General features: G+C 43.4%; 1 protein-coding gene across 6 annotated transcripts in view; it reads left to right on the top strand.

Moving 5' to 3' along the window:
* Positions 1 to 263: 263 nt before the first annotated feature.
* Positions 264 to 22,976, top strand: part of SFXN1 (sideroflexin 1) — a 28,301-nt gene continuing 5,588 nt past the window's right edge. For 2 of the 6 annotated variants that reach the window (XR_014543065.1, XM_083594231.1), the window contains exons 1-10: positions 422 to 586; positions 6,137 to 6,313; positions 7,938 to 8,108; positions 8,887 to 8,985; positions 11,907 to 11,982; positions 13,237 to 13,322; positions 14,085 to 14,212; positions 14,649 to 14,698; positions 19,935 to 19,984; positions 21,859 to 21,906. Coding sequence is in view for 3 of the 6 variants with exons in the window: in XM_083594231.1 (XP_083450357.1) it covers positions 6,150 to 6,313; positions 7,938 to 8,108; positions 8,887 to 8,985; positions 11,907 to 11,982; positions 13,237 to 13,322; positions 14,085 to 14,212; positions 14,649 to 14,698; positions 19,935 to 19,984; positions 21,859 to 21,906 (872 nt within the window). In the remaining 3 variants the exon portion in view is untranslated. Of the gene's footprint in view, positions 649 to 1,455; positions 1,588 to 6,136; positions 6,314 to 7,937; positions 8,109 to 8,886; positions 8,986 to 11,906; positions 11,983 to 13,236; positions 13,323 to 14,084; positions 14,213 to 14,648; positions 14,699 to 16,510; positions 16,631 to 19,934; positions 19,985 to 21,858; positions 21,907 to 22,976 lie in introns of those variants that run through there. The other 4 variants (XR_014543064.1, XM_083594230.1, XR_014543063.1 and 1 more) reach the window with 4 other exon arrangements.

Here is a 22,976-nt window from a genome sequence, read left to right as displayed (position 1 = left end):
GGAAGGGTAAGTCCGCGTTAAATAGGAAAGAGAAAGCGAGCGGGGCATGTTGAGGCCCAAGCTGCCATAGAGAAGCCTGGCGATCCCCTACCCCACTCCAAACACCGGGCAAAGTGCTGCCCTCACATGTTTTTCTAAGAAGCCGGGCGCGGGGGGGGGGGAGGGCTGATTCAGCTAAAATCCCGGTCGGGGGGTGGGGCTTGCGGGGTCCATTCCGCCCCTCCTCCCCACATGCTGAGCACCGCAGAGGCGGGCAACGCTTCACCTTTCGGCTCTCCCTCGCGGCGCCAGGCCCGGGTGCCTGGAGCGAGCGAAGGCAGCCCTCCGCCACGGCGCCACCTCGCCGCCCTTCGCCTCCTCCCCTGGCGCGCCCTCCTCTTCCTTTCCCTTCCCTCCCGAGGGGGCGGTCCGGACGCTGCTCGCCCCTCCCACCCCGGCTTGGCCCGCTCTGCAGCCGCCGCCGCCGCCGCCGCCGCTTGCTCGCTGCCTCCTGAATTTCTTCCGGCGGGCTTTGGCGCGCCTATCGGACTGGAGCCGGCGCGGACGTGCGGGAGGCAGCCGTGGAGCGGGGCGCGCAGCGGGCGCCGTGAGTAACCCTGGGCAGCAACCAGAAGCAGCTCTCTCTCCCCATCCCTGGCCGCTCGGGAGGTAGGCGCTCCTTCGACGGCGCTTCACCCAGCCAGCAGCCCCAAAGTGGGGGGTGACCCTCCTCGCTCTCCATCCCCCGGAGCGGGCGCAGGGAGGGAGGCCGGCTTGGCGCCCCGCAGCTGCTGCTGCGTCTCTGCAGATGACCGAGAGCTACGCCTCCCTTTCTCTCCGGTGGCCGTCTCTCGAGCGCGCTAGAGGCATCCTCTTCCCCCAGGGTGCATCTGCCTACAACAGTAGCCTCTCCCCCCAAATACAATACATAGGAGCCAAGATCCCTTCGGCCTCCCAATAAAATATTTGAGTGACACCCCCCCCGCGTTGATGGGCATTTCCACTCCAACGGTACGCGTGCGCCGTGTCTTGTGAGCGATGGAGCGGGGCGGGGCTTACCTGGGCCCCCCAATATTTTATTCAAGCTGGCACCCTTGATGCAATGTGGCATTGCAATGCCCGTTTAGCTAACCCACTTTTCCTGTCCTCCTGTATACCGTGTGCATCTATTCAGTGAGCTCAGCGACTAACCCAAAATGTCCCTCTCGGTTATGTGTGCGTTCCCAGTAGATGGATCTAAAAGTATTGGTTTAGGTTTTTTAAAAAAGAATAAATAAGAGAAAGAGTCGTTCGTTTGGCTACTGATCGCTTTCTCCCTTCTTCCAGCTGCCTGATTTTGCGTTAAATGGACCTCATAGACCGGGTTAAGGTGTGTGCGCTTTTACAATTAATAATTTCCCACGGCCACGTTGTTAGTTAGGAAGGGAACAGACGCGGCCATTCTCCCCAGGAACCTTGTTTGCTGCAGTAGCATTAGGAAAGGAAAGGGTAAAGCCGTCTAGGAGGCTGTCCGGGCTCGGCTAAGAGAAATGTCTCACTGCGGAGAACAGGTTTTCGTGTGAAGTTGCTGCGCTGGCAGGGACTGCTGTGAACTGCGAACATCTGGAGGTGACTTCAGCGCGGAATGATGAAATCTCCCGCTAAGTTACACACCAAAGATGGCTGCTTTGCTGCTGTGCAGGCTGCCTCGGCAGTGGGAATTATACGGGAGCTGTAATTTTTGTTGCTAGGTTACGTGGGGACTTCTCCCACCCTCCTATAAATTGCATCTTGTAATATTGATGTTGTAGACCCTCTTCCTGACTTCTGTCTTCCTTTGCTTCGTAGGCTCCTCCTAGCGCACTGTGGGGAAGTGTATATTGCAGACAAAGCGGCTGGTGCAGATAAATGCCAGTGCAAGCTGATTTTAAGTGAAAGTAACATTGGAGGGCCGGGCTGTTTGCCTCCCTAGCTTGATAGATGTGTTGCACCACTCCTCCTTCCCAGCCATCAGCTGGGCTGCTGGTTTTCTCAGACTGGAGCTGCAGGCAGGGCACAGTTTTTTCAAGTGAAGCAAATGAAGTCTGACACCCGTAGCCTCGAAGTTCTGAATGGCACCTTCTTTAGAAATGCCACAAGTTGATTTTCATTAGAAGCAGGGGAGGGGGAAACTAAAATTGCTTAGAGGAGGCAGGAACCTTGGTGGGTTTGCTACCTGTCCCATTGCATGGTGCTTGTTGTTCTTGAGCTATTCTGCGTAACCTTCCCAGTGTACCTGAACCCTCCTGCTGTGACAAGATGGCCAGAAAAGTAGTTGGCAGAAAGGGTATGAGTGTTTGTGTTGAATTTCATCACTTTAATTTTAGACTTGCTTATTTCGTGTGGCTGTAGTGCATTGCACTGATACCTTCAGGGTGGTTATTAACTCTTAGTAATTTGCTCTTTGGTGACAGCAGTCACGAAATTAAAAGACGCCTGCTCCTTGGGAGAAAGGCGATGGCAAACTTAGACAGTATCTTAAAAAGCAGAGACATCACCTTGCCAACAAAGGTCCGTATAGTTAAAGCCATGGTCTTTCCAGTAGTGATGTATGGAAGTGAGAGCTGGACCATACAGAAGGCTGATCGCCGAAGAATTGATGCTTTTGAATTATGGTGCTGGAGGAGACTCTTGAGAGTCCCATGGACTGCAAAAAGATCAAACATATCCATTCTTCAGGAAATCAGCCCTGAGTGCTCACTGGAAGGACAGATCGTGAAGCTGAGGCTCCAATACTTTGGCCACCTCATGAGAAGAGAAGACTCCCTGGAAAAGACCCTGATGTTGGGAAAGATGGAGGGCACAAGGAGAAGGGGACGACAGAGGACGAAATGGTTGGACGGTGTTCTCGAAGCTACAAACATGAGTCTGACCAAACTACGGGAGGCAGTGGAAGACAGGAGTGCCTGGCGTGCTCTGGTCCATGGGGTCACGAAGAGTCGGACACGACTAGACAACAACAATTTGCTCTTTGGCTGGCATACTTGGAATAGCTTTTTACAGGAACTTGTTCAGGGGTGGGAACCCCCCAGGGGGCAAAGTGCAGCCCTCCATGACTCTCTGACTACATACAGCCCCTGACAGATTAATCCTAAGGCAATATGGCCCTCAGCAGTAAAACATTTTTACTTTTGTCCATGTGACTGTAGTTAAAGTGTGGATGGGGCTAGGGAAGCGTTCTTATCAGTTATATGAGGTGGGGGACTTTACAGCTAAGTCTTGACTGTGATTAATGTATCTTTGCACCCAAAAGAAATGAATGAGCAAGACTTTTTGGCTGCAAGCCACAAGAGAACTCTCAGAAAAGAGATAAGCTTTCTTCTTCTTCTAAGAATCCTCCAAGAAAGCTCTTAAATAACTGAGCTCATTTTGAATTGAACTAAGCAGAGTGTGCCCATTGCTTTTTGGAATCCTGTTCCTGAAGTGAATTTGTTAGATTACTTTATGCAAATTACTAAATCCCCACCACTATATTTGTAATTTTTTTTTGTTGGTATTAATCTGTCTCAAAATACAATGGCCTGCTAAGTCAAACTGCTAGAGAATCACAGCATTTGCTGTGGCTTCAGAGGCTGGTAACTGTAACTGCTGCTTTCCTTGTTGTTTTTGTTGCATTGTGTAGGTAATCCTTACAATCTTATAAGGCATGGATGGGAGGTGGGGGCTGTGGTCCTTCAGATGTTATTTGACTGCCACTTCCATCATCGCTGACCATTGGGCATGCTGGCTGAGACTGTTGGAAGTTGGAGTCCAAGAACTTCTTGGCGGCCACAGGTTCTCCACCCCTTCTATAAAGCACATGAAGCATTTTGAAAAATGCAATTAACTACATCAGTGCTATTGTTTGTTATCACCAGGTACTGGGTTTTGTGGATTATTTGGTCTTCTCGAGTCAGTGTCAGCTCTTGTGTCCTTCAGAAGCTGAATGGACATTTCATAAGCAAAACTTATTCCAAGCAAGCAATAAACATATATACCCAAAACACACTAATCTGATTATAACACTCCAGTCTGAAAAATGTAGTTTAAACTAGAAGGATGTACGTAAATGTTTTCAGCTCTAATCATGCAGTATATTGCTGTGGAAAATAATGCATTTCCATGTACCAGCTGTGTCTTGCAACCATATTATACAATAGAAAGTTTTTATTTTTAAAAGAGAACTAATTTTGGATTGCTACTGGAGTTTCATTGCAGGTACATTGTTGACCTTTAAACAAGGTCTAAAGTCTCCTTTTTTGCTGTTATATGTACTCTTTCATACTAAAAGCATTTGGCTGAACTTTGTTCAAGACTTGCATTTCATTTTGAAACTAGATTAGATTTTACACTTGTGTTACTGTTCTCCTACATTTTGTGTTGGTAAGACCCTGTAACCTTTCATACATTCAGGCTATTCACCAGCTCAAGTTTAACCAGCCAGTTTAACCCTGGCTACAACAAAATGCTTACACTGTACTGTTTCCCAAAGACTTTGCGGTTCTGGAACAGCCATTGAAATCCTATATGCCCTACCTTTTCCAAATGCAATACACAGGTACAGTTAATTCTGAGGTTCTCTTTCAATCTTGGAGATTGCAGCTGGAATCCAGAGAACTGCAAAGCTGCTTCCACATGTACACCAAGTATGCCTATGAATAATCAGAAGGGTTCCCAAATATAACTGGGCTGTCTCACCACAATTAGAAGTGTGTGAAGTAATACACATTACTATCTAAAGAGAGCTAGTTATTTACATCCAGAATCTAAACTTGCCTGATTGCATACTCTAGAGCAGCATTCAGTGGAGCATGAGCGGTTTCTGCTATCAGCAAAAAAATGCAATCCTTTGCACATGAGGAAGATTCCTAGGCATTCAAATTGTCTCTTTGGATCCCTACCTTGGGCAGTACATTGACCAGCTTCAGTGATTCAAAGATGGGAAATGGTAGCTCACACTGTCTGTCAATTATGGCATAAGCAGTTGCGGTTTTAAAACAATAAGAAAGATAAGTTGGAGCCAAGTTCAGTAATGCAATTAAACTGTCTAGGGTAACTGGATTTTTTTTCTTGGAGTTTTTTGGGGGTTTTTAACTGAGTGAATATTGGCCAGTGGAGATCTTGTCCTATGATAAGGTTTCAGATTAGAAACTTCAGCAAGCCTTTCCGGTTCTAAGGAAATGTGCCCTACAACCAGGAGACAATGAAAAGGTGTGTTTGTGGTTTGGCTTGTCTATGAGAATCCAAGCTTGACTGATAATGCTGACATGGGAGTAGGCAGGACAAGCTTTTGTGTCTTTCACGAATAAAACCATCAACAACTAGCAAATTTGTAACCCTCAAGATAAACACCTTGGTTTTTTAGTATTGGGTCGACTGGTAGGCATTGGACTATCTCTAGTACCCACTGGCATTTTTGATGCAGCCCCCCGATGAAGGAAAGAGAGCTCAGCATATTGTTGTTGCAGGTGATAGAAGAATAAATGGCACCTGCTTTCATTTTTCATATCCATGTGCACATGTATACACACATGCACAGAAATTGTGTAGTATGCTGCTTCAGAGGTTACCTGCATCTTTAAGGCATGGGTGAGAAATAATGAGAAGTCTGTGAGATCTGTGCGTCGGATTAGTTTCTGACACTATGGACAACATGCCCATAGTTATTTTGCTGCCTTCTGCTAAGTGCATCTTTAAGATGACTAGGGGAAAGTAAAATCCAATACAGTCATTAATGCATATATCTCAAATAATTTTGTAAGCAGATACACACACTGTTTCATCCTCAAGTGAGCTGCAATAAACTTTTCTGCTATTATGAATAGAAAATTAAATATGATTGGAAGCTTACAAAACAGACAAGGGCATTCAACAAAAGCTTTGTGGGACATCTTGACCTACTTTTAGCATGATCTCATCCATGTTGCAAGCAGGGTTTTCTATTGAAAACTCTGGTCAAATATCCTGTTATTGGAGATGTAGCACAAGTGCTATTTCAGCATTTGACTGCATCACTGGGCTGAGTTTTCTCTATCTCTGATTTTCAACAAGAGTTCAGAGATCTGTGGCAGAGAACCAGAAATCTAAAGGGATCCAGATAAATGCAGGAAGCCAAGAACTGTGAAACTGAAAACTGCTTCTGTCTCCGTTTCTTATTTAGTGTTCTTGAAAAAATGTCAGCCGATATACCATTCAACATCAATATCAAAGAGCCTCGCTGGGATCAAAGTACGTTTACTGGACGAGCGAGCCATTTCTTCACTGTCACTGATCCTAGGAATATTTTGTTGTCCAATGAGCAGCTAGAAAAAGCAAGAAAAATTGTGCATGATTACAGGTAAATGTTTATTTTTAAAAAGCACCCTAATTTAATCCCAAGGGCTCAATTTCATTGTTCTGTATGGGACAATGACAATAAAGATATCGTATCATATCGTAGTTGAGAATACTCGAGGCATAATGTAAAAAGAGTAAAATAAAATAGCCACTTGCAGTAGAAAATGGTACCCAGGCCCCACTCTCTTCAAAAAAAGCAACTCTTGTAGTGTCTGGTCAAGAAGAGTCCCCAGCTTGAATTTCAGGAAGTCTTAAATGAGAAGAGAATCCCACAGGCCTCCTTAAGACACCCTCTTGCAAACATGGTGTACAGATGTTATAATCAAAAGGATATTCTATGCTGATGTTAGAGGGGGGAATATGTACACAGTGTAAGAAGCAGCCTCTGTGATATGTGGGTGTGTGGATGTGGGTGTGTATTTATGCATTATGACCAGCCCTTCCAGACATCCCTTTTATTGTGCATTCATTATTTTTGTGCTCATGCTATCGAGGCTGTCATATGCGATCCCACTTTCAATCCTGTTTGTGCCTGAAAACACGTTGGGGTGGTGACAGTGCTTTGTTTTCAATCAGGTCATATCCTGTCACTGCCTGCTGAAATCCCATAACTTTCTGTACAAAAAAATGTTCTGGTTTATTTCTGCCTTGCCTCTGTTGTGCTATAAACCCCTCCAGAGAGCAATACGCTATTACTGTGTCAAGAATATGAGGCAGAACGCCATAAAACCCCAGTCCAGAGGCATCCACCGTCATGAATTGTAACTGCTGATCAGAGCTGGCATGCACCGTGTTCCAGGTGTTAATTGGTTTTTACAGTGTGGTCAGATCATAGAATCAAAGAACGATAGAGTTGGAAGGGACCCTGAGGATCATCTAGTGAGTCCCAGCCTTTCTCAACCTGTGGGTCCCCAGATGTTGTTGAACTACAACTCCCATCACCCCTAGCTAGCAAGGCCAGAGCTCAGGGATGATGTAGTCCAACAATATCTGGGGACCCACAGGTTGAGAACCGCTGAAAGTCCAACCCTCTGCAATGCAGGAATATGCAGCTGTCCCATATGGGGATCAAACCTGCAACCTTCGCATTATTAGCACCACACTCTAACCAACTGAGCTATCCAGGCAGTGTGCCAAGAGCTACAATAAGTGGGGTGCTCCTAAACATGGTTACTTGAAAGGAAAAGGCCTTCTGCAATGAACATTTAGGAATGAGGAATTAAACTTTGTTGTCAGCAGTGAGAAAGAAAGAAAGATGGGGTGGAGAGTAAGGGGGTGATAAAATATTTTGGAGTAGAATGCCAGAAGTCAATTTTGCAAACGAGCAGTGACTATTTTCTCCTTAGGGCCTTGCCCTTTGATGCACAAGTGCATGAACAAAATTCAATGTGAGCCAGCTGCTTACATTGACCTACCTGCAGTACTCCTGTGACTATGCTGGCATGAGAAAGAGCAGTTTGGATGATGGAAAGGGACACAGAGGTTCTTATGCTAAGCTACTGCACAGTTGTGTGTGCAGAGAAGATATGTGCCAATCTTTCGTGCGAATAATTACTTAAGTTTTGGACCTATCTTAACGTCATATTTATAATTACATAGTCACATATATTTCCATCTGCCCCAAGACAAGGAATTGCATGCCCTGGATTAACAGAAGATGAACTATGGAGGGCGAAGTATATCTACGATTCAGCCTTCCATCCAGATACTGGGGAAAAGATGGTTTTAATTGGCCGCATGTCTGCTCAGGTGCCCATGAACATGACCATTACTGGCTGCATGATGACCTTTTATAGGTAAGTAATGCATGATAGTACATGAGTGAAATAAATATGCAATTGGGAAATCCAATTTGAAGGCCATAGTACTACTGACACTGGTTGTAACAACTTTGTGTATTCTAAAGGGTTTTAGTGCTGCTGCAGCCCAAGTGAATGATGTTGTATACTTTGAATGTTTCAAAAACAGTTAAAATGAACGTTTTGGGTTTCTTCTTCTCCCTTATATTTTTCATATATTGGTTTGGTTATTTATTTACCTTCAAAAGAAAACAAAGTGGAGAAAATTCAACCTGAGAATTCTTGAACTTCAGTATGCGAGATACTGACGGAAAGATGAAGTATCACATTTCCCTTTAACCATGATTATCGCTACCTTCCCACTTGAATTATAGTAATTGGCTTTTTTGTCAAGTCTTACAGGATAAAAACCACCATTTTAATGTATGTGACTCTCTAAATCTGAGCTGGAAATGTTTGTCAAGTAACATAGCTCTGTACCTGGGAAAAGCACTTCAAGTTTTACATTATTGTAACTGAACAGCTACATCTAATAGAATCTTAACTTATTTCAGTACTCAAACTGGAACAGATTCCTCAAGAAGACCTGTGCATTTCTACATTTCATGTAGGAAAGCTATCATTTTGTGAAGTAACTGTTCAAAAGACTGATTTGGCTGATCCTATACAGAATAATCTTTGGGGGGAGTGTGATGAATAATAATCAACCCAACAGCATTTGATTGTCTTAATCTCATCACATTAAATAAAATTGATGGTACTTTTTGTTTTTAAGAACTACTCCAGCAGTGGTCTTCTGGCAGTGGATTAACCAGTCGTTCAATGCCATCGTAAATTACACCAACAGGAGTGGAGATGCTCCAATTACTGTCAGGTAAGGTATTTAAGCCACACCAGGCAGAAAATTCAAAAACCTTGAATTACAATATCTGCTCTAGTTTAGACCTAAATTCAATGCTAGGATGTGAACGGCCTGAGAAAATGCTTTAATATTTTGCACATGTAATCTCTCTGAGTTAAAGTTACGCTCTAATTAGTGTAATGTGATATGCAGGCAGTGTTATCTTTGATGAAAGCCAAAATAGCTCACAAGACTGATGACGTGACCAGTCACTAAAGCAGGGGTGGCTAACTTGTTTTGGCCCCTCCCCCGAAAAGAAGCCACATTCACCCTTGACCACATGCCAGCAGTGTGTGTACCAGTCCACATTCTCACATGCACACACACAGTCCAACACTCTCCCCTACTCGGCTTATCTAGAGGGGGTGTGGTCATCTCCCATTCTGCACTCCTAAAACGATCAGTCTGATGACTGGGGAGGAGACTGCTTGCATCTCCCTCACAGTGATGGGCTCTGCCCATCCCAGCACTGGGTCTATGTTAGTGCTTTCCCCCACTTTTAATACCAGCCATCAAATTGATGGGGCCTTGCCCAACCAGGAAGAAATGGTTAGCCCCCCAAACCGTGGGGGCTAGTCGTCCCTGCCCTAAATCATCTTCCCTAAAGCTTGGGATGAGGGTGGTAATTGGTTGTGGAGCCGGCAGTAAGGTTTAGTTTTTGAGCCACAGCCAGGCCCTGCATATTTGAAACAGCCCGGTATTCTGCCCTGCTCTGAGGAATTCATGCCCAAGGCAAGAGAGATCCCCTGCTTCTTCTGAATGGCTTCCAGCAGCTGTAATAATAATGGATCCCAGATTGCCTAGTTTGGATTATTATTAAATTTGCAATGTGGTTTTTCATAGACTGGCTTGACGTGACGACATGTAAGCACAAGGTAAACTATAATGGGGAAATCGAAGTGATGCTAATTTAATAACATTAATATGTAACATGCATATAGCGAGCATTCCAAGCACTTCACGTACACCGCCTCAGTAATCTATGTGAGATATTACTAGATGCATGACTGCCTAGTTACTTCTGTCTGGTACTAAAAACAAGTTATTTGCATGTAGATAATCACCCAAGGTCATATCTGCATAATTTGAATGACTAAATTAGGCTACTAATGCATTCTAGACATCTACTATGGATTGCAGCTGGTATGGGATCAGAGCATTTCAAACAGGCATGTGTGCTTCACTTCTATAGTCCATGAAGTTTTCTGGTTCTGGTGGGGTCTTTTAAATGTCTTGAGAATTATTCATCTAGTCCAGCGCATCTGGGAAACATTGAGGTAGAAGACCAAAAGATGTTGCCCAGATGTGACAAGAGCAGAGCAAAGATGATGTTCTTGACTGTAGGAGCAGAACTGCCAGTAGGAGACAGTTGGTCACAGTACAGCCACTCAGTTCGCTTGACATCCTAAGCTTGCACACTCAGGGGTTGTGTGTGTGTGTGTGTGAGAGAGAGAGAGAGAGAGAGAGAGACCATAATTACATGCTAGGAAGTCTTTGCATCAGAGCTGAGGAACCTAAGCCCTCTACATGTTGTTAGACTGCGGTTTCCTTTGTCTCTGATCCTTGGCCATGCTGGCTGGAGCTGGTAGGAGTCCAACGATATCCAGGGGCCCTGAGGTTCCCCACCCCTGCTCTTTTTTCTTCCAGCTGCTTTTGGTATAACCAGTTTCTGACTGGTATCAAAGTGTAAAGGCACACAGCAAAGCAACTTTTTTGAAGCTAAGCACCTCTGGGTCTGGTCACTGCCTGGGTGGGAGAGCACTTGAGAGCCTTGTGTATGTGGTGCTGAGCTGGATATAAATGTAAGAAATGAAGTGAATTACTTCCCAAGATATTCTGAGGTGATCTATCTGCCTCTGGTGAAGATGGCTCAAGGTTACTCAGCCTCCTTGCCAGCTTATGATGGCATTAGACCCGATTGGGGTGGGGGACCCTGTTTGGGGGCCGACATGATGAACGTTGTTAGACTTTTGTTAAGGCTCCAGCCCCAAAATTAGTACCTTGAGGACCCTTTGTATCTTTTCTCCTTCATGAAAAGGACAGTCTGTCCATGCACCTAGATCCTCCTGCTCTCTGATAAATGGACTGGCATAGTTCACCGTATAGTAGAGCTGGCAGAGGAAATAGCTGCAAAAAGAAAGCCATGGCTCATTCTGCAGAGGAAGAATCTACAAGGATATCTGAAGCTACAAGGATATCTGAAGCTTCTATCATGCTTCTAAACATAGTGGACTGTCAAACGTATGAGGCAGCTTTATATTGTTAGCCCATTAGCCTGTCTAACCTACTATCATATGGCATGACTGACAGTGGGTCTCCGAGTGAGGTCTTTTAAACGGAATGTACCAAGGACTGAGATGAGGATGTGTTGCATACAAAAACCACATGCTCTACCACTCAACTATAAGATCTCAGCCCTCAGTCTAAGCACGATGCTTCCACTGAGTCCATCATCAGAGTACAGGTGTACACCACCCAGCTGTCAGTTTGGTACCCAAGAATATAGAAGTCGTGCTGGATGGGGTCAGAGGCCAGCATCCTGCCATCACAGTGGCTAACCGGATGCCTATGGGAAGCCAGAAGCTGGAACCTGAGGGCAATAGCACTCCTCACGTGTGATACCCAGTGACTGGCATTCTGAGACATACCGCCTCCCAACTGTGGATATAGAACATATAGATCACTTAGGAGTCAGCCCCTTAGCATCATAAGTGGGAAAGGGAAAAGTTTGTAACCCCACTAGATGCCTTGACATTATATTCCGGTACAGTTTTGTCTTTCAGCCAGGAGAACATATTACAGTACCATGCCAGTTGTGCTTACATAATTGGAACATGTGCGATGTAACATATACGGCTATTATGCGCACACAAACATTCTTATTTTTGTTTTAGCCAGCTGGGAACAGCCTATGTTTCTGCCACCACAGGTGCTGTTGCAACTGCTCTAGGACTTAACGCACTAACAAAGGTATTTAATAATTTCCTCCGTTTTGCTTTGAGAAAGAGTTTTGATTGTTGTGGAAACTTTTAGTTAATGATTTCCATACGCACGAGGAGTAACAAGGGTTATTGTGGCACCTTAAAAGCCAATGCATTTATTGTGACATGACCTTGCATATTCAGGAGCCCACTTAATCTTTTCATCTGTGGGTTTATCAGTCTCTTGTGACTGAATCCTGTTTGCTTCAGTTCAGTACTGATTCATTTTTATACCTTTGAATATGTCAGCACACAGAAATTAGATGTCAGGGAGAAGTGTTCTAGCCTTGCATTTTCCCTAGCATTTTCTGGAACTTACAGCTTTCTTTGTACAACAGTTATGTGAGCCCAGGCTTGGATTTACCACCTTAACGAAAATATAGTCTCAGTTTCTAGGGCGAGGTCTCTTGCAACTGAGATTCAGATAATGTGCTGTTTCTGATTCTTGCATGAAATCCACTTTAGATTTCTTTATAAATAGTTTATACTGCTTGTATAATAAAAATCTAAGCAGTTTACATAGAAACAATGAAACAACAATAACTAATACAAATATAATAATATTACATTTTCCTAAAAGCTAGATAAAAGCAAAATGTGATTGTATATCACAAATAAAAACTGAGCAATGTTCAGAACAAAATAAAAATAAAGCTTTGGTATACATTTTAAAGAGGTGTTTAAAGGTCATTTTTATCTCCAACCCCAAAACATTTAACATGTGCATATCTTCACTGTTCGTGTCGTGCATCTGATGAAGTAGGATCTTGCCTGGGAAAGCTTCTGCTGCAATAAATCTTCAAGAAACCATGAGACACCCTGCTGTGTTTGCTGACATACTCTAAGATAGCTACACTTCAAAAAGCTTTTACAGAATGACTACAACTATTTTTCAAAGAGAAAGATAGAGGGATTTTTTAAAAAAATTGATCATATAGCTTGCCTAAATGGCATTTCATCAAAAACTTAACCTGATTTCTGGGAGTGATTATAACTCAATATTTCTGTTCTAAAATATTTTTATGTCACTGGAATACAGTTGAGAAACCACTCTCATTTTTTAAAAGGTACAAACAAGTGTTCTCAAAAGATTCTAGCTTCAGGCACATATATTCTCTGATGTGTTGGCATAGATTCTTAAGATCAGCTTTTCACAAAACAATACTTAAGATGATATTTTAGAGTGGCTGAGGATTGCTGGGGTTTGTCCATCTTCAGGTAACTCTTACTTCTTTTTTCACAGCATGTCTCACCTCTTATAGGACGTTTTGTTCCTTTTGCTGCTGTAGCTGCTGCTAACTGCATTAATATCCCATTAATGAGGCAAAGGTAAGATAAAAATCTAGCATGTGCCACAGAGCACCTCTTGGCTTAGTAGGGATGCTGCAAAATTTGTTCTAAGCCAGACTCTGAAAGGAAATTCAGAGGCTCATTAAAGCCCATTTCAAAGCTGGCACAAGCTTTAAAAGGTCCTGAATTCTTCTCCAGCTTTGACTGGAGTTAGATGTGACTCCTGCAGAGTAAGCCACTTTCAGGAAGCCACACCTACCCACCCCACACCTGATGTCATGACAGCAGGTGTGGAGCAGGTAAGGGCAAGACTTCAAAGGAGCAATCGGGAGCTTAAAACTCCCAAGTTGTTCCTTGAATCCAGGAAGGTAAGTTCCTACCCACACAACAGCTGATGGGTGGATCAGAGTGGATCAACACTCACACTTTGGCCAGGCAGGGGTGGGGGAGATAGAGAGATGGCCCGCCAGTCAGCAAAGATTCCCCACCCTGTGCTAAACCAACCCATGGCTTAGCTTTCAGTGGTGCAGCAGGAGGAGGGCTGGGAGAGGAGCACAGTGGCCACAATCCAATCTCTAGCATTTCCACAAAGCCATAGCATTGCTTGAGCATCATGTGCAAACCAGCTCCTATGAATGTAATGAAAAACAAAGCAGGGCTGTTGTTGAAGTTTACAAATGATTAACAAATGTTCTGGAACGTAACTTTAGGAACATAAACAATTTGAGCATATAGTGCCCTTAAAGAGTAACCTTTCGCAATTGTTCAGCTTTTTTCTTTTCTTTTTTTAAAACCCAACAGGGAACTAAAGTATGGTATTCCCATTACAGACGAAAATGGAAACCGACTGGGTGAATCATCTAAAGCTGCCCAACAGGCCATTGTGCAGGTGGTTATCTCACGGATCCTTATGGCTGCTCCTGGCATGGGTTAGTTCACCTTCAGCTAAGCATAAGTAGTGATTGACATCATGCCCTTCTAAGAACTTTGGCTTCAGTACATTAGATTTGAACAGCTAATGGCTCACACATAAAAGATATTGTAGAGAAACATGGCAGAGTTTTATTTATTTATCTGCAATGCACTGTTGATATTGTAGCCATTGCTCTAGCTGACCATCAAATATTATTAAAATCTTTTTTTAATTAATTATATCTCTTGTGAAACTTCATGTGCACATTCTCCATCATCTGTTTATAACCCTTTTTCATCTCTATATATTGCTAATTTATATATGCATATTAATAGAGTGCCTCAGGAAAGCTATACACTACCAGTAAACTCAATAAGGCATACCTGCTATTAGAAACTGCTCTGTATACATAGTTTGCTAAGGTTTAAGCATTTCATTCTTTGTTTTTGTAGCCATTCCCCCGTTCATAATGAATTCTTTGGAAAAGAAGGCATTTTTAAAGGTAAGCCTAAGTTCTTGTAGATATATTAATTTCCTTCTTACAGCCAGTACAATTAAGAGATCAGTTTTAATGAAATAGCCATTCACAGAGCAATAAAAAGAAAAAGAGAAAATCCGCTGTTATTCCCTGTCCTGCTCTAGGGAACATTTTTGTTTGTGAATAAAACAAGGGGTGGGGGGATGTGAAAGCTCTTCATTCCATTGTGCAAATTAGATCCACACCGTTGCTTTCATAAATTGTAACAAGGAGATATATGTTGATTAAAGCGTTTATGCTAAAAGTCAGGGTTATTTTCAGATGCATGACATCTCCTGCAAGGACCTAATTCGAAACTGATGTACATGAAGTATGCTGTCACATAGAAGCTGCTTTAAGTTAAAATTGATCTGAATGGCAACGGCTGTCATGCATAAATCGAGTACTGCATGGCAGCTCCCTACATAGTCAGATGACTTTTTCCATCCTGCTGCAAATTTGCTTATTTGGGGCAGAGTGAGAGGTTTGTGGTGGCCTGGAGACACCTGCCTGAAATACAGTATGCCTCTGAATACCACTTGCTGGGAATCGAAGATGGGCAGATGCTCCCACGCTCATGTCTTGCTTGCAGGCTTCCCACAGGCATCTGGTTGGCCACTGTGAGAACAGGATGCTGGACTAGATGGGTCATTGGCCTGATTCAGCAGGGCTCTTCTTGGATTTTTGTGCATATAAGTGGCTTGAAGTGGCAACAGGGAGTAATCGTTAAAGTGGCCTCCATGCTTCTTATGTCTTGCTGATGCACTAAACATCAAGAATATTACCAGCACCACACATTGTTGCTGACCTATGCAATTCCACGAGAAGCAGCTCTTTTCATGTAACATTCTGTATGTCGGGGAATTCAGTGTCATTGTAAGATATTAATCTCACCTAGGGCAAGCACAGGGCTTCTGCTGACAGGGTTCATGAGTGAATCCCTCCCATAATTTTTTTCTTGCAACAATGAAGTGAGAAAAATTTTCTAGGGACATAGTTCATTAAATATCAGTTATGCTATATAGACCATCATTATCCCCACTGACAGATAGCTACTTGCCTGAGGTTACCTAGTGACTTAGTAAGTGTTGGATCCAAGTCTCCTCGATTGATATGAAGTGTTAGCTGAAATAGGTTATGTGGAGTTCAATGCTTCATGTTCGAATAGTCAGTCAGTCAGTCAGTTAAATTTATTTGCTAAAATCCACTGGACTTCACAAATGTATTGAGGTACATTCTAGCACACGTAGCCCCCAGCACACTGGGTGCTGTGTTGCACAATGAAATGTTGTCTAATCATCTGGGCTGCTAAAGCAAACATGGAAACATAATTCTAGTTACAGGTAGCTAGCCGTGTTGGTCTGCAGTAGTCGAAACAAAATAAAAAAATTCCTTGGCTCTGAAGAAGTGTGCATGCACATGAAAGCTCATACCAATAGCAAACTTAGTTGGTCTCTAAGGTGCTACCTGAAGGAATTTTTTATTATTATTTTGATGGAAACATAATGTGTAAGTGTATTTATCCCCATCCATCAGCAAATAAGAAATATTCTCTGTAGAATTCCAGTGGGGGACTTGAATATGTTGGAAGGAGCAGGGATGTTTGCTTAAGCATATTACACATTTTGGAGTTAACATTGTTTGCATTTGACTGTGACAAGTTACGTGATGAACATTTCTGTTGGTTCAGTGATATTTCTTGCAACGGCTAATGAAAAGAGAATGCCATATGTCAAGCAAAGTCTCCATTGGCGTGTATGTAGTTTAATCAACATGAAGATGTTGTAATTTTTTCAGATCAGCACATCTGAAAGAGCCCTTCAGTGACTGTTCGGTGTTCTTTGACACCATCATGACTCCCTTTATGTTTTCCTGCTCCTCCCCGCCCCCTCTCTGCCTCATGGACTGTGAGCTCAGGTGAATCATTGCTCTACAGCTAGTTAATTATAAGACTTGCTATTGATCAGCCCTGGATCCATTGAGCAATGAACTGCACTTCTTTTTTAAATAAAACAAGCAGCTTTGGCAAGTCAGCTTAAAGTTCATTACTTGTACTACTCTGACACCATCTACATCCTGCTTTATTAATGCATACAGGCTTTAGCATTTTCCCACCATTCCAGATAATAGCTCTTGTTCACTCAGCCTAAGAAAAAAAAATCTTTACTTTAAAGGTTCAGACAAAGAGAAGGAAAAGAGGGATTGTGTGAAGGTCTTCATTTATTTGAATCCTGCCACAGAAACATTACCTTCCTTTCTAATAATAATAATAGTAATTTTTTATTTATACCCCATCCATCTGGTTGAATTTCCCCAGCCACTCTGGCCGGCTCCCAACAGAATATCAAAAACACAATAAAACTTCAAACATTAAAAACTTCTCTAAACAGGGCTGCCTTCAGATGTCTTCTAAAAGTAAGATAGTTGTTTATTTCCTTGACATCTGATGGGAGGGCGTTCCACAGGGCAGGTGCCACTACCAAGAAGGCCCTCTGCCTGGTTCCCTGCAACCTCACTTCTCGCAGTGAGGGAACTGCCAGAAGGCCCTTGGAGCTGGACCTCAGTGTCCAGGTTGGATGATGTGGGTGGAGACGCTCCTTCAGGTATACTGGGCCGAGGCCATTTAGGGCTTTAAAGGTCAGCACCAACCCTTTGAATTGTGCTTGGAAACGTACTGGGAGCCAGTGTAGGTCTTTCAAGACCGGTGTTATATGTTTCTAGCTCCAGGTGGCTGTCCTATAACTGTAGTAAATATAACTGTAGTGAATCTTGCTGAGTCATGGAAATGGCTGAAGCTTTCCAAATGTGACTCCCCAAATAAAAGCAGACAGTTCCCCTGAGAGCAGTGGTGAATATGGAGCACGAGGAGTTGGCTGCAGCATAGTAGAAAGAAACGACAGCAGCCCCAAACATGCCAGGCATTTTAATCACTGGGAGTTTGAGAAAAATACGTGATTTCAATTTGAGCAGCAGCCTGGCAGCACTTGCTTTTGTCCTCAGCTGGGGAACAGAGGAAGGAACAAGCAGAAAAGCCATTTCATGCTGACTTTATCTCATTAAAGGTAGTAATAGGAGGTGGGGCCATAGTTCAGCGGCAGAGTGTCTGTTTTCATGAAGAATGTCCCAGATTCAATCTCCAGCAAACTGGCACTGAAAGAGACTACTGTCTGGAGTCCATGAAAGTCACTACCAATCAGCATAGGCAATATGATCCAACTTGCTAAAAGGCAGGTGCCAATGTTCCTGGTTAGACCTGAGTCTTAAGACAGAGTAATTTTGGCCCCATTTACAGCACCCACGCAGATGCTCCAGTTCTCACAGTTGTGGGAAGCTAAGCGCTACAAGGTCACCAAACTGGAGTAAAGGTTTCCGGCTAGTATGAGCCGGCCCCATGCATCTGAGAAATACATTTAAACATCCATATGTCTGTTGAGCATCAGTGGCTCCTCTTGTTCCCACATATAGGAATGTTTTGTGTGCCTGCTCCATCTGAAAATGGTAGCTGACTTGAATGGTGCTATGAGCCCCAATGCAAATGCTTAGAAAAGGAGACTGCCTGCTGTTGTTTCTCATGATTCTGTGTAACAACAAACTTAAAACAAACTTTTTAAAACAAACTTGTGTCCAAGAGGCAGCCCTACACAAAACTGTTCATCGTACAAAAAATGAAATATTTCCGAACAACAGCTTTGAGAAATACAGTGTCATCTTGCATTTGGTGTTAGAACATCTCCAGTGCAGAGTTCTATCCTGTGCCCTTTTGTTATGATTCCATTGGGTGGCATCTACTAGTGTCTGGTTGATCATAAACTGTGGTGCAATAAGAAGTAAATGGGAGTCCTTTGGCTGGCTGGAGTTCTGCCATCTGCTCAGTTTCCAGAGAGATGTAAGTGCTGCATCATTACATGCCGCACCATCCTTGAAGCTTAAAGCTGCCATTTGTTCCTTGACTACCTGATTCACAAGCAGCTATTTTGTGGCTTTGGATTCCTGCAGCGCAGAGAGAGCCCCAGTAACCTTAGTTGTCCACATCTGTGGGTGTTTATGGAATGCTTTTTACTTGAAAATCATAATTGCACACATCCATTGTAATTCTAACCAATTAACTATTTTACTTTAAATCTTCATCCTGTTTATGATACCATATATGAAAGGGAATGATTGTTTTTGGTAACAGAAGCAAATTCAGTATAGAAAAGGCTTGCTGTGGTTTGGTTTCATTAGCATTTACTTTCTGGTAGAAGTCTTAACACAGCATCTTTATAATATCCCTTAAATGATTAATTGTTGCAAGATTAGTTTTGCTTGATGATGTGACAATAAACTCTGCATAGGATTTGTATGCTGTGAAACAATGCATTGGGTTTTTTTAGATGTTATAATAATTCCCAAAGAATAGCTGTTCCTTACTGACACAGGAACAACAGTTGATAATGGGAAAAGGGGAGGCTTGTCTATCAGTTTTTATGAAGTTTTAAAAAGGTTTTTTTCCAAAGTGAGGGTAGGGGTAGGATTGTATTACTCTTGCTTATAGAGAAATACCCCAGAATGCAACCCCTCCCCCAATTTCTCTTTAAGTGGCACTTGCAATTCTTTAAAAAAGAAATTCGTGCAACTTTAAAATATACATTGCAATTAATCCTTTTGCATTATTTAACAAATGCAATATGGGATCACATTGCTCACATTGTCTGAGTGATTCCTCAGTACTTCCTGATATGTGTATTCTTATTACAAGGATACATATACCTCTAAAGCACCCATCCCAGGGTTTTAATGGATAACAGCAATGAACATTTTCAAAACCTGAAGGCCCAAGCCTTTTCCCCTACAGCAATGGCAGTGCTTTCAGTGGAATTTTACAAAAGTAATTCATCTAATTGCAGGAAAGGACTGTTTTCATCCCTTAAACAATCTGTGTCTCTGATATTATAATACTGCCCTACTTTTAGAAATCTGTCCTGCTGCTAAGAACACATCAGCAAAGTCGGGGTGTGCAGGTGGCTATTGACCTTGGCGGCTAGAACACCTGACTCTAAGGCTGGGAATGTTTGCAGAACCCATAGTAGTTAGGTGTGTGTTCAAGCATGCCTTCTCCATTTTGCATAAATTTTCAGAGTCCATGTGCTTTGAAAAGGTTTGGACCCAAGAACGTGAATAGTACATATGTGGTGAGAGGAGATATCTCATTTCATCATGTCACATTTCTTTTAAAATGCAGAGGTTTCCATGGATGAGTGCCCCCATTCAAGTGGGTTTAGTTGGCTTCTGGTGAGTAAAAAAATAAAATGATTTCATGGGGATATGGTTGTGGTTATCATAACAATGTTTCCTTCTGTGATGGATGTTGATTTTGAACCCTAAATGGGGAACTGCACATTGCGCTTCATGTGTGCAGTGTGGCTGCGTATCTTGTGTTTTCTTTAAGAGAGCCAGTGTGGTGTAGTGATTAAGAGCGGCAGTCTCGTAATCTGGGGAACCAGGTTCGCGTCTCCGCTCCTCTACATGCAGCTGCTGGGTGAATTGGGCCAGTCACACTTCTTTGAAGTCTCTCAGCTCCACTCACCTCACAGCGTGTTTGTTGTGGGGGAGGAAGGGAAAGGAGAATGTTAGCCACTTTGAGACTCCTTCGGGTAGTGATAAAGCAGGATATCAAATCCAAACTCCTCCTCCTCTTCTTCTTCTTCTTCTTCTTCTTCTTCTTCTTCTTCTTCTTCTAATTCCAGCAATGGTGGGAGGGGCAATTGCTATTGAGATCACAACATGTGAAAAGAATAGGATTGTCCTTTCCCTCTCCACCTATGACCCCATCGAAAAACAACCCACCAGGTTCAGCTGTAATCAATTACCGTATTTTTTGCTCTATAAGACTCACTTTTTCCCTCCTAAAAAGTAAGGGGAAATGTGTGTGCGTCTTATGGAGCGAATGCAGGCTGCGCAGCTATCACAGAAGCCAGAACAGCAAGAGGGATTGCTGCTTTCACTGCGCAGCGATCCCTCTTGCTGTTCTGGCTTCTGAGATTCAGACTATTTTTTTTCTTGTTTTCCTCCTCCAAAAACTAGGTGCGTCTTGTGGTCTGGTGCGTCTTATAGAGCGAAAAATACAGTAAAGAAAAGCTAGTGGCTTCACAGAGGCATCTGATTGGTGTCTTTGAGGACCAAATGCTGGACTAGATGGGCCTTTGATCTGGTTCAGCAGAGACAATACCTGCATGCTACACATTAAGCATAATGTGTAGTTTTGACTTTGGCACAATGAGGCCATCAAAGCCTCTCTTTAAGACTAAGGCAAATAACTTGGAGAAAGTGCTATGATAACCTTTTCCCAAAGCAGCTACCGGGGCAGCAATGCAAACAAAAGCAGACCTTGAGCCTCTGGAATAGGCTGACTTCGTCTTGGTTGGGGAAGATACAGAGCAAACCAAAGGGGAGGAACAGGGGGGCCATATAAGCCCAGAGGGGGAACAGCATGTCATAGTATGGAGTCAGGGAATTTCTAGTCCACAGGCCAATCCTGGCCCACCAAGGGGTCATCAGCTGATAGGCGGGAGGACAGGCTTTCATCAGCTGTGTGGGGATTACTGGCCTGTGCAAAAGCACCCATGGAAACAGCTTGCACACACAAGCTACTTCAACGAGGTTTAAGACATCGTCTTCTCCAGAGGTTCACATGAGAGCATAGGGCTGCCTCCTGCCTTTCCTTTAAAGTCCCCAATATGGTGAGACTTGGAAAAGGCTTTGTGAGCCTTCTCCTGCTCCCCATTTAAACCTCCAAGTTTTGGGACTCAAGCTGGGTAGGGAGGAGACTCACGGAACCCTTTACAAGTCTCCCTGTGGTTCCTTTTCAAGCCTCCCATATCAGAACCGTGTTCATTACTATCAGCTCTGTTGAATAGTAAATAAATTGAATGTAGCACATAAAGTGATGCAGGAGCAAAGGGAAGAAACAATGGGGAGTTCCATGCATCTGATGAAGTGGACTTTAGCCCATGAAATCTTTTGCTGCAATATCTGTGCTTTTAATATTGATGTCCAGAGTTAGGATTTTAAGGTGCTTTGAAACTATCTGCGCATTTTAAAGAGGCCAGTTCGTACTTTGAGGACAGTTACCTCAAATAACCTAACTTAATGTTTGTCTTTTCCAGTTTGGTGTTCGCAACACCTCTGTGCTGTGCATTATTTCCACAAAAAAGGTAATGTGTGTGTGTTTTTTTTAAAAAAAAATACTTTGGGCTATGGTGAAAGGTAAGATTATGCTGAGCACATTGCAAAAAAAAATAGAAAACAGAGTCATCATCATTTCTATGGATATGAGCAGAGAGACATTCCAGAAGTCAGAACATAACCCCCCCCCACACACACACACACATTTTTTTTTTAAGACTGGAAGTAAGAAATTTTCAAAATGACCTTATTCTTAGGATAGGTTCCCAGCCCGAAGTCTGCTCTTGCCTAGCTCTGAGGAAGCAGGTTGGGTAGCAATTCTGTTCTAATCCTGCCTGGAATAATAAGATTAGATCTTTCTCACGTTCATTTCCCTCTCCTTCACCCCATTCACTTGTAGTTACTAACAGTGCTATTTTTCTAGAAAAAGCGGTGCCAGAACTCACCATGAACACCCGACTTGTTCTCTTATAATGACAATGGCGCCCACCTGGAACTGAGTTCTGGCTGTGGGGGGGGGAGCCCTGATTCTGTCTTGAAACACTTTCTCATTCATGACTATGTGAGGAAGATGATGCTGCTGTTTCCCAGCCAATGAGAAACCACTCTGATGCCTCTTCAACTTCTTTTACTTAGGAGTGGGACTTTCAGCAGCGGGTTACCTTGTTCCTATGTAGATTGGTTGTCTCAAACTCACCCCGGTTACTGCCGTACCGGCTTAGAATAAAATACTGCCAGTTAAATCAACAGCACAGACCTCCAACACCGGTCTGTTCTTTAGAGAAACAGATCCAAGACAATGCAACAACAGACAATACATAAAACCTTAACCAAGGGATGCGGGTGGGGCTGTGGGTTAAACCACAGAGCCTAGGACTTGCCGATCAGAAGGTCGGCGGTTCGAATCCCCGCAACGGGGTGAACTCCCGTTGCTCAGTCCCTGCACCTGCCAACCTAGCAGTTCGAAAGCATGTCAAAGTGCAAGTAGATAAATAGGTACCGCTCCGGCAGGAGGGTAAATGGCGTTTCTGTGCGCTGCTCTGGTTCGCCAGTAGTGGCTTAGTCATGCTGGCCACATGACCCGGAAGCTGTACGCCGG

The sequence above is a fragment of the Podarcis filfolensis genome, assembly GCF_964270895.1.
Source record: "Podarcis filfolensis genome assembly, chromosome: 2".
Taxonomy (NCBI): Eukaryota; Metazoa; Chordata; class Lepidosauria; order Squamata; family Lacertidae; genus Podarcis; species Podarcis filfolensis.
Note: the sequence above shows the minus strand (reverse complement) of the source record. Positions and strands in the feature narration are given on the sequence as shown.